The sequence below is a fragment of the Sparus aurata genome, chromosome 4 (assembly GCF_900880675.1).
Source record: "Sparus aurata chromosome 4, fSpaAur1.1, whole genome shotgun sequence".
NCBI lineage: Eukaryota > Metazoa > Chordata > Actinopteri > Spariformes > Sparidae > Sparus > Sparus aurata.
In genome coordinates, this window is record NC_044190.1 from 38,578,019 (window position 1) to 38,590,856 (window position 12,838).

At 43.8% G+C, this 12,838-nt stretch overlaps 1 protein-coding gene across 1 annotated transcript in view; it reads right to left on the reverse strand.

The window, feature by feature from the left end:
- Positions 1-12,838, reverse strand: part of LOC115579671 (multiple epidermal growth factor-like domains protein 11) — a 147,427-nt gene that overhangs the window by 16,057 nt on the left and 118,532 nt on the right. The window contains exons 11-12 of the mRNA XM_030413250.1: positions 12,496-12,670; positions 863-983 (exon numbers count right to left, since the gene is read on the reverse strand). Of these exons, the coding sequence (XP_030269110.1) occupies positions 863-983; positions 12,496-12,670 (296 nt within the window). The remainder of the gene's footprint in view (positions 1-862; positions 984-12,495; positions 12,671-12,838) is intronic.

The window sequence follows — 12,838 nt, forward strand, 5'->3', positions numbered from 1 at the left end:
ATCCACTGAAAACGACCGAAAACGCTGTAGTTCAACTCCAGGCCTCTAGGTGGCGCTTGACATTCACCAAAACGGAGAAGAAGAAGAACGGAGCATGCGCATTAAGCTTGCGCACTGTAAACAAACAGACAGTAGACGGAGAATCCAAACACAACAAGAGAAGATTAAACTGGCAAGTGAAAGGAAACCAGAATCATTTGTGTGGGACCGTTAATGAGGTCGAACTGCTGCTGCGACTCACACAACTACAAGACGAGTAAGATGAAGAAAGGCTCAATATCTTCTGCAGCACGAACACGAGCACGTAGTCCGCCATTGTTGTTGTTGTTGTTATGAGATGTCGTGCGGGGGTTCAGCGGGGTGGTGCGATGCGTCATCGTTTTGGAAAAGTATTCTGATTCGCCGTCCACAGAAAAGGGAGGGCTGCGTTTTCGGATTTTTCCACCCTGAGACCCGTTTTCAAAAAGCATGTTTTCAGGATCCGTGTGGACGGTCGGCCAAAACGATACAGAAATGTGCGTTTAAACAAAAGAGCGTTCTCGTCTGGACGGCCCCTCAGAGAGGCCCGACCTGAGGTTGGGAACCACTGGACCAAACTAACGGATGCTTCTGTTTGTTTCTACATTGTTTTATTTCTTCATTCAGGTTATCAAAGGATCGTCCCACACATGGTTCATTATATTCATGGTTTGTATTTTTCTGCTGATTACCTTTGAAGACTGTTTTCATTAAAACAGTTTTGAACAGTTACAGTACGTTCAGGTTCTTCTAATGCAAAGATTTAACACACGTGACACTTTAAAGGTACAGCTTTAAAGACCAGAAGGATCGAGGTCATAAATGAGGTCTGAGCTGAACCGACCTTCTTTGCAGATGCAGGAGCCGTCGATGTGCGAGCAGGAGATCTCGTTGTGGCAGGAGCAGGAGGAGGTGCAGTTGGTCCCGTAGAGACCCGCGGGACAGCTGATGGAGCAGTCGTCCCCCTGGAGACAAAGACGGACACACAACTGATCACACAACTGATCACACAACTGATCACACGTCACAGCAGGACGGCCAACACGTCTTAGTTTATCCTCCGTCACGTGTTTCCTTTTCAGCCACTTTGTATTTCACTTCAGTTACTTATTTTAAAAATCATAATTTAAATCACACAAATGTCCGATACTTCAACCAAACACTCGATATCTTAAAACAAGAAGACATAAACTGTTTATATTTTACAATGATGAAGATTCTTTATGTAAAATGTCTTTATACTGTAGAAAACATCCTGTTACTGCCACTTATTACTACATTATATTGTTTACTACTGTCGACTTCCACATACTGATTATCTACACTGTAGTTTTAGTGTAGCAGGCACAAATGTTACATCTCTATTTCTAAATATAAACACATCTAAAAATAGATGCTACATATTTTCCAGTTAATATATTTGATTAATTGTATATTTTATTTGCACTTCTTATTATCTTCTCTGTTTACATCTAATCTCTCTATAATATGATATTTCCATTGCAGGAGTCACTGTAACGTAGCAGTTTCCCCTCAGAGATCAATAAAGTATTTATGATTTGCCCTTTTTGTCTTGTAAATTTCGAGTTTATATCAATATTCATAATTTTCTCCTACTTTGTGTGTTTCAGCGCAAACATTCTGTTTGTGAGGGAGTTTTTTATTTTATTTATTAACCTGAAAATATCGATATCAATACAAAAACCCAGTGTTAGTCACTATCCAGGCTATACTGGCCATTATCCAGATAAATACAATGACCCAGCACAATAGAAGTTTCCGGGGGGCCTTTCTATTGAGGAAACGTACGCTGCCTATTCACTCTGTAGTAAAGAGCACTACACGTCGCCTCGGGTGTTTTATCTGAGTGTCTGAATTCAAAGGATGACATTTCTGCTCTATATACTGCATCAAAAACATCCACAACCAAACATGACACACACACTTTACATCGTACCATCACATCACACTGTTTGTGACTCCGTGACCCGTCTGTCTGCTAAATCAATGTACAGATTTAGTGATATGCGTTCGATCTGCGTGTTTTTTCCGTAGGTGTGTTTGTGCTGAAATGGACTCAAACACAAGACGCACAAAGAGGCAACAGGAACAAACAGCAACTAAAAGAGAATCCAAGAAAAGTAAACAACCCACACGGGGGAAATACGCAGGATGAAAACAGGACTGATGAGCCAACAAACGTTCATGTGCCGCCCGAATTATTGGAATAAAGTCAAAATAAGAACTCGGTAAATTGGAGAAAACTTTGATCCGCACGTTGCCGAGTAAACATGGCGGACGAGAGTAAACATTGTGTTGACTGTAAGAAACGTTTACGTCACGTGTTGTGTTGACATTGTATTGTTTGCTTTGCTCTTCCTCGTCCGTCAAATACTGGAATCTAGAGATGCACGTTATGGATTTTATTCAGCTGAACCGATAATCACCTGACTCTCGTGGCTGATACTAAAGAAATAACCGAGAACACAAACCAACATTCGGATGATTTGTTCATGCACCTGAGTGTGAGAAAGGCTCAGATGTAGTTTACTTGATATTCCAGCTGTGATCAGACTTTTTCCTTCGTGTCGAGTTCTTCTTGTAAAAAAACATCCACACCAGTGACGACATGCGCGGCTCTACACAGCTGCAGCTGTTTGATGTCAGGTGTGCAACAACAGTGTTTGTTGTTGTTGTTGTTGTCTGTTCTTATTGGCTGCTGACAAGATAAAGGTGCATACCTCCACCTGCTGTGTGCTGATGCTGCACACAGTCAATAAAAGCAATTTAGCTTCATGTTATTGGATTTAATTTCTTATATGCCGATAACTGATAATGTACATTTTCTATTATTGGGCTGATGATTTATCTGGTTTGGAGTCGAGCCTTCACTTCCATTACTTATGTGTGTCACTATGGTATCATATAAATACATATATATTTATTTTTAAATATTTACAGTCCAGTCAGTCAGCAGACAAACAGTTGCTGCTGCTGTAGTGGCGTTATTTTAGATCACACTACCTCGCTCAGCATCACCCGCCCTACTCTGCCTCTGATTGGCTACATCCTGCCCAATTCATCTCTCACCAAAGATTGAACCGAGGCGAGATGTCTCACTCTGTAGTTAAAATGGAGCATCCAAGACACAGCGTGAAGAGGGATGCTGCAGTGATGCACCATGTGAGAAAAAATTGAGAAAATTAAAAAGAAAGTATGTAAACATATTCTAACCCTAACCCGAAAGAAAAGTATGAATCTGGAAATTTGCATAATATGATCTGTTTAAATACATGAGGACAGACAGAGACAGGAAGTGGAAAATAAAACATTTATGAGTGTCACTATGGGATCATCTAAGTACATATATATTTATTTGTAAATATTTACACTCCAGTCAGTCAGCAGACAAAGCGTTATTTTAGATCACACTACCTCGCTCAGCATCACCCGCCCTACTCTGCCTCTGATTGGCTACATCCTGCCGTTCCAACTCTCACCAAAGATCGAACTGAGGCGAGATGTCTCACTCTGCAGTTAAAATGGAGCATCCAAGACACAGCGTGAAGAGGGATGCTGCAGTGATGCACCATGTGAGAAAAAATTGAGAAAATGAAAATGAAAGTATGTAAACATATTCTACCAGCACCCTGAAAGAATATATGTAATGTAACCTGTTTAAATACACAGGGACAGACAGAGACAGGAAGTGGAAAATAAAACATGACACATGAGGATAATCTTTCAACTAAAAACCCAAACCAACCCTGACAGGTTGCAGTGTTACGCTAACTGCTAGCTACTGTAATAACTACATCCCTCATTCACTGTCAGTCGTTCCTTTATTCTTCATGAGACGTCTTGCTCGGCTCGGTTGCATCACTGCAGCTCGGCGAACACCAGACCTAACTGACAGCGAGTTGTCACCATCTCTCTCTCCCGCTGCTCATCTCCAGGGAAACAGGTCTCACTCAGGGTCCATCTTTAAATTCATTATAAACCGGCATTAAATGTAAAGCAGCATAGAAGTGCATGCATTATGGAGGAGAGGGGCGATCATCACTGATGGCGTCCCCACTGAGAAACATGACATCTGCACTTGTCCAATCAATAGAGTACATGGTCAGAGCCGCTGGAAGGACAGCTTGGCATTAGCAGGATGTCTAACCTTATTCTGCTCTGTTAGCATGCTGTGAGAGTGAGCTCGGCACAATCCGAACCTCCAGCTCGCTGTCGCATTGATCAGGACCTTCAACATATAAACTGTGCTAATTAAAGCTGCCTTGCTTCCAACCTGCTGCCTTTAAATCGCTATTAATCTAATATTCACAAAGGCAGCCAAATGTGCAAAGACAGGAGAAGAGAGGAGAAGCCTTATTAAAAAGTTGGTGAATTAAGGACTTTTTTAAAAAACTTTGTTAATAAATAACGTGTGGTCCGATACGGGAAACCATTACAATTTCCCCGGGGAAGGAAGAGTTCTAACAAGTGACCTGTGGAATAACAAATACACGCCGATCGATGGATCCTGATATTTATCATGCAACTCTGAATTCATTGCGGATCTTCATCAGCGTGTTGCTTCTATTTTTTTCTTCTTTTCTCTGCAGTAAATAAATTAATAAAACAAATTAATAAACATGTCAGCGTTGGTCTTTTAACTGGAGGATTACATAAAACATTATTTCAGGTAAAAAAAACAAAACTGAAGGATAAATTGAGAGAGAGTCGAGTTAATTAGACGCTCCTCTATGGATCGCAGCAGCATCATCAGGCCGGCGGGTCATCGGGTTTATAACCCCGCCCACAAGCTTTGGATAATATTGACCAGAATGCACTTCATTATACACGTTCCTGCCTTCAGGTGTGCGTGTGTGTTACAGTGTGAGCTGGGATTCCTGGAAAACACAAGGCTGCTCTCAGCAACACGACCCGGGAAGAGAAAGGCTACAAAGAAACCAACATGTTTCTAAAAGACCTCGTTAAGATGACATCGTCCTTAATGAACCGGCTTTAAAACGATGCAGAAATGTTGCAAACACTCTGAAATGAGTCTTTGTTTGATCAGAATTAGATTCTGGTCCAATAAAACATCCACAAAGATCCGTATCAGTGGATGAATTCCTGCGTTACACGTGTGCCGTGTTTCAGCTCAGCGTGATGTTTTCTGTAACTGGTAACGAGCGGCTGCGCTGGAGTTTATCTGAGGTCACCGGGACGCGCTCGGTTAACGAGGACATCCTGTCAAATGTTCAGTCGAGCTCGCCGGCTTTGTTGGTTTGATTTTATTTCTACAAAGGGAACAAAAAAGTAGGACTGTACTGTATTCAGCATTACGGCTCCAATTAAATTCAGTTAAAGGAGACAAATTCTGCTCACATTCAGGTTCATAACTGTATTTTGGGTTAATGTAGAATAGATTTACACTTTAATGCCTAAAGAACATGTTTGTTTTGTCTTTGTTTCTCATATATTCCCCCTCTGCCTGAAACGCTCATGTCAGATTTGTGTGCGGCGTGTGGACAAAATAAAAGAGACGTAAATATGGACACAACAGCGGAGCAGGCGGCGCTTCAGGGCGCCTCGCGGCAGTTTCACCTCCCGTCTGACCCCGGAGTGATTCAGACGGGGCAGAAAACAGAACTGACAGCTTGAGGGAAATGTTCTGCTCACGAGGAGAAAGTCATGATGTGCCATCTGACCGTCATCAGTCATATCGGGATGGACAGACTGATAACATGAAGTGAAGACCATCTGCACCATGACTGGACCTCTGTGTTGATTAGTGTTTGCTGGGTGTGTCGCGCTTCAGAGTTTCATGAGGAAGGCTGAAGTTCAAATCCCGTCAGGATCTGTTACTGCTGAACTCGACCGAGTGATTTAGTTCCCTAATTTGAGCCTTTGACGTAGCTGCACTCTTACCAGACTGTAGCTGCCTCAGCCGAGTCTCCAGGATATAATATGAGCTGTTATTCTCTGCAAACCAGCAGAACAACCAACCACAGCTTCAGCGAACCTGCGAACATTTCCAGCTGTTTGTGGCGACCAGAACTGGCCAAGTCGGACCCTCAGCATCTGTGATCGTGGCAACTAAAACAGTTATTTTAAAAAACGAAGCAATAACAACAACAAATGTAAAGTTGCATCATAAAGAAACCTTCAGTTTGAACGTCCTTAGCTAACATTCACTCTGGGAGCTGAGTTGCCTTCACAGACAGGCTTGTGTTTCGGTGTTTTGGAGATAAAAAGCCTTCAACTGCCAGAAATGATTTCTAATTTGTCTGTTTGCATCCTGAGCAGCAGCAGCACTATTTGTTTTAAAGGAGTCAGAGTTTTCATTACTGCATTTTAAACTAAACGAGTCGATAAATTCTGTTGTTCTGTGGAGTTTTCTTGTCAACCAACACATTCGGTGTTACTCACCAAATTAAACTGTCTGTATCTCTGAGGTCCAACAGTTTTTCTTTAAACGTTTTCCCTTTCCATTGATAGTATTTTGAATCCTGCACTGTTTACAGTACGTCCATGTTTAGTCATCTGTGGTCTTCATGCTGTGAATCACTCGTTTGACTCTATCGCAGCCAAACACTCCACAAGGAGCCTGTAAACGATGATTTGATCGAGAAGCAAAGGATGTAATCACAGATATCTTCAGAAACATAACGACCACGAGGCTTTTAGAATCTGTGACGATATCTACGGAAGGTTTTCTGGAGGATTTGTCAGTTTTCTGATTCAGAGACTGTAAATAACGTTTGTTTGGGAGAAAACCTGTAACTCTTTCCTTCTCACTGAAACAACACAACAGTTCTTCATGCTATGAAAAGATCAGCAGTGTTGCTCTGCAGATTGGGCCCAGAGCTGCACCTGTTTACAGGTATTGATCGATGTGTCCAAAGTGGTGACAAACCACATACAAATTCTGTTTAAAGCTCGGTTTCTTGTCCACACAGTGACACACACACACACTGTGAGTTACCAGCGCAGCATAAATTCCGTTTGAATCAATAACACTCGGCTGAGAGCAACATCTATCTGAATGTAGCTGCTGTAAACCAAACGGACGTTCATCCTCAGCTCATCTCGCTCTCGTCTGCTCAACCTGCGTCCTCCGTCTAATTATCAAAGTCTCGTCTCTCTCTCTGCTCGCCGGCGTCCCGACTCTGCTGTCCACGGTGACAGTCAGCACGTCAGGGGTCCTCACTGTTACTGCTGCACACACACACACACACACACACACACACACACACACACACACACACACCAGTTACTGCTGCACACACACACACACACACACACACACACACCAGTTACTGCTGCACACACACACCAGTTACTCCTGCACACACACACACACACACACACACACACACACACACACCACACACACACACACACCAGTTACTCCTGCACACACACACACACACACACACACCAGTTACTCCTGCACACACACACACCAGTTACTCCTGCACACACACACACACACCAGTTACTGCTGCACACACACACCAGTTACTCCTGCACACACACACACCAGTTAATCCTGCACACACACACACCAGTTAATCCTGCACACACACACCAGTTACTGCTGCACACACACACCAGTTACTCCTGCACACACACACCAGTTACTGCTGCACACACACACCAGTTACTCCTGCACACACACACACCAGTTACTCCTGCACACACACACCAGTTAATCCTGCACACACACACCAGTTACTCCTGCACACACACACACCAGTTAATCCTGCACACACACACCAGTTACTGCTGCACACACACACCAGTTACTGCTGCACACACACACCAGTTACTCCTGCACACACACACACCAGTTAATCCTGCACACACACACACACCAGTTAATCCTGCACACACACACACACCAGTTACTCCTGCACACACACACACCAGTTAATCCTGCACACACACACACACCAGTTAATCCTGCACACACACACACACCAGTTAATCCTGCACACACACACACACCAGTTACTCCTGCACACACACACACCAGTTAATCCTGCACACACACACCAGTTACTCCTGCACACACACACCAGTTACTGCTGCACACACACACCAGTTAATCCTGCACACACACACACCAGTTACTCCTGCACACACACACCAGTTACTGCTGCACACACACACACCAGTTACTCCTGCACACACACACACCAGTTACTCCTGCACACACACACACCAGTTACTGCTGCACACACACACCAGTTACTCCTGCACACACACACACCAGTTAATCCTGCACACACACACACACCAGTTAATCCTGCACACACACACACCAGTTACTGCTGCACACACACACCAGTTAATCCTGCACACACACACACCAGTTAATCCTGCACACACACACACACCAGTTACTCCTGCACACACACACACCAGTTACTCCTGCACACACACACACCAGTTACTCCTGCACACACACACCAGTTACTGCTGCACACACACACCAGTTACTCCTGCACACACACACACCAGTTAATCCTGCACACACACACACACCAGTTACTCCTGCACACACACACACCAGTTACTGCTGCACCACACACACACACACACACACACACACACACACACACACACACACACACACACACACCAGTTAGAGGGAGGGAAGGAAGATCGAAAAGAAGAATCAAAGGAAAGAAGGAAAGGAAGAGAGGAGGCAGAACAAAAAAAGAGGGAAGAAAGAAATGAAAGAAGGATGGGAAGACAGAAAAAGGAAAGGAGAACAGGCAGAATGAAGGAAAGAAGGAAGTGTGAAGAATTGTGACTGTGGCAATAAACCAGGAGCAGCTGAAGGAAACCAGTCCTGACTGCGACACTGAGGCCTTAAAGATGGAGGTGCTGAACAATTAAACACACATTAAAAACAGCAGCTGTAATAAAGTGTTGAATCCACTGTAGCCTGAACTGAAACTAACTGCTGACACACACACACACACACACACACCCACCCACACACACACACACACACACACCTCCAGCCTCTCTCCTGCAGGCTGACCTATATCACGGGGTTGCACCTGCAGTCGCCTCCATCACACACCATGTAACTGTACAGAGAAGCTGCACCGTCACCAGCAGCTGATGGATGATGTTCTGCACCTGCAGCCGCCGAGCCGGCACACATTATCTCCACGTGTCCACAACCGAACACAGACACCACACTTCTGACTCCATACTGCGTTTCAGCTTCACTCTTTATGAGGAGACACAACATCGTATTCTTCTTTGTTTGAATATTGTTTTCATGTACGCTGGAATAGAAAGGATTTATAAAAGGGTTTGTTTACAAAAAGGTTTGGACGCTGGTGGAGGATTTGGACGTTATCTCTCTGGTTGATATATGAGGACGGCTGCTCGGCAGCAGCAGCACAGCCTCCTGATCAATGACGCTGTTTCTCTTAAAACCCTCACAAAGAAAGGCAGGTGGTGAAAATGTCATTTTAGCTTCGCACACCGTCGACAGCGGAGGTGATTTTTGGTGAGCGATCACTTAAAATTGAGGTACTGTGTGTCTACTGCTGCGATCCAATCATCGTATCCAGTAACAACTGTAGAGCACAAAGCAACGGCTGGACCCAGAGTGTTGTTCACTGCACAGATTCACACAATGTGATTGTGATTCTGGGCTGTATAAAAAAATAATTGATTCGACCTGATTTGATTTGATTCAGGATTGTTTGTTTGTTTATTAATTCAATTATTAATTAGCTTCTGTATTAACACAGAAGCTTCTCCTCCCGGGGTCTCCATTATTTTAATCAACAATACTTCATTTATTGAATGACATTAATACAAATTCAGTAAGACAGTAAGAAAACACAACGAGGCAAACTCAAAACAACATACGACAGCTCCATATAACTATTTCATCTCTTAAAGTGAAACTCTCGTCAAAATGCAACCGAGGCTTTATTTGTGAATGTATATGAGTCAAACCTTTGTGTAAAAGCATAATTACGATGAAAGAGGCACTTTTAAGATTCACCGTATTTCTGTTTTCAGGTCAAACTCATTTTCAATGGGAGTGCTACGGGCACTTTTACGATAGCATCAAAATCTCTCTGTTTAAAACAGTAAGAAGTCTCGACACAACATGAAACTTTGCTGGTAGTATCACCAGGGTCTCTACACATGAACACGAGCATTGAGAACATTGTTTGTGTACACAGAGTTTACTAAAAAGAAGGTTTTTGAACAACTCACGTTAGCAGTAGCTTGTTCCGCTCGCCGCCGTCCTGCCAGTGGAGAAGTGTCGATCTCAGAATGTGACGTAACCTGGAGGACAGTTAAGGTGGAACGCTCCTAAAGCTTAGTTCCATATAAATGCAGGATAATTTGTTGTTTTGTCGTTAGCGAAAAACAATATTGACCTTGAAGTTGAAAAAGGAGCCTCATATAAGAAACAATACTAAAATAAAAAGCAGGAAAAGTAACGTGAGATCTGGCGTGGATAGTTGTTGCTGGAAGACAGTAGTTCCACCTTAACTGTCCTCCAGGTTACGTCACATTCTGAGATCGACACTTCTCCACTGGCAGGACGGCGGCGAGCGGAACAAGCTACTGCTAACGTGAGTTGTTCAAAAACCTTCTTTTTAGTAAACTCTGTGTACACAAACAATGTTCTCAATGCTCGTGTTCATGTGTAGAGACCCTGGTGATACTACCAGCAAAGTTTCATGTTGTGTCGAGACTTCTTACTGTTTTAAAAACAGAGGTTTTGATGCTATCGTAAAAGTGCCCGTAGCACTCCCATTGAAAATGAGTTTGACCTGAAAACAAAAATATGGTAAATCTTAAAAGTGCCTCTTTCATCGTAATTATGCTTTTAAACGAAGGTTTGACTCGGGTACATTCACAAAAGGACCCGAGGTTTCATTATGGCGTGAGTTTCACTTTAACCTGAAAGATAACCCGATGAAGGTTGAGGCGCGGACACGTGGTTGTCTATAAACTAAATCAAAAGCGAAGTGGACGGTTTGCGTGAGGCTTTTTTTCCAGGTTCTGTCGACCCTGACGTATGCAAAAGCTGCCATGCATCTCATCCACTGTATCACAAATACAGTGTGTCTTGTCTCATGTTGTGTGACATCAGAGTGGGGAGGATTATGGTGCATGACATGATCCATAGAAGACAACAATATGGTGAATATTATCGCCTTCGTCAGCAAAAAGAAAAAAAGCCACGTGACGTCACTGCCACCTTTCTGAAAAGCTGAACATTTTTCCACTTGAAGCGCTCGCTGGGCGCTGTGTCTTTTCTCTGGGCGGCCGCCTGCCGCCGTATGCTCACTTCTCAGTGGGAACGACTGAAAAACAATGCTGGCTCTCAGAAAAAGACGCTACGTGGACACAGGGCTCAAACATGAGTCTGCAGGTTTTACACTAACTTGTGGAGTCCATGCAGCTCCGGTGCACGCTGTCATTAAAGCAAAAGGGGTACAAACCAAAAACTGAGATATTCTGACATTTGTGGACATTTTTTAAAGAGCGTTCTCAGACTTGTTCACTCGACTGTTTCTCAAAGTTGTCCCTAATGAATTAGGAGTTTTTCCACCTTCACACCGCCTCTGTTTGCTTTGTGCACGGCGCTGTGGGACCATCATGTCCATCGACTCGAGAGTCCGAGTGGATTCAGTGTGTATAATCTGTTTTGACTATGATGATGCAGATTTTAATGTACCAGGTGAGGTTAGCATGTTGTAGCGACCCATCTCAATAATCTAACTGAATGTTAAATGTCAGTGTTTCCTCACTGCTGTCGCTCACAGTGGATGTTGGGTCTCTTTGACTGACAGAACACAGTCTGGACCTGCTCATTACAAAGACCGACTGGACTCGTATTGTTCTTTCATACAGTACACAGCAACCGTCGACATCTCCGCTGTTTCCTGCCAAAGTCAGCAGTCTGCCGTCTAAGTTGATGATGGTTGAAACATTTCCCAACTGGCTGCCATGGCAACCACAGAAACCACACAGAGGAGTCCTGCAGGAGTTAATTTCACTGGTGTCTCAGTTCCCTGATGAGATTAAAGTGACATCCTGCAGCGTGTAGTACGGTGAGAGTAGGACGTAGCGATGGGCGGAGGAGGAGGTGTGCTGTGCTCTGATAGGATTTTCATTTGCAGTCCTCAAATTTTTTAAAAACGTGTATTTAATCATCTGTCTGTGCAGAAAGTCAGAGTTATTGTGGTTATTCCACATAACAACAGCTCAATGAAACAAAGAACCGTCCCCACTGAAAACTGTATATTCATGTTGTCAGATCTGCAAGAAAAGTCACACAAACATTCAATAACTCAAAATCATTCTTGTTAAATTCCTGCAGCTCTTCATGTGAGTCTGAACAGGCGTTTTTAACACTAGATGTGAATCATCATCATCATCATCATCATCTCCTCTCTGGATTCGGTGTGTTTCTCTACTTACTATGTAACCCGGAGCGCACACACAAGCTCCAGAGATGCCGTCGCAGTCGGCTCCGTTGGCGCAGGCGCACAGCTCCCTGCAGCCCTCGCCGTAGTAACCTGCCGGACACGTCTCGTTACAGTAAAGCCCCGCCCATCCCGCTGCACAGGTGCACTCTCCTGACAGAGGGTGACAGCTGAGAGGACGAGAAAGAGGAGAAGTCAGTCAATCATTACTGAAAGGAACAGTTCATCAAAAACTCTCCTCCTCTCCTCCTCCTGATGATAGAAAGTCAGGTGAAGTGTCGTAGTTCACAAATCATTCCTGGAGCTTCACAGTTAAACAGCGTCGCAGCATTCTGCTG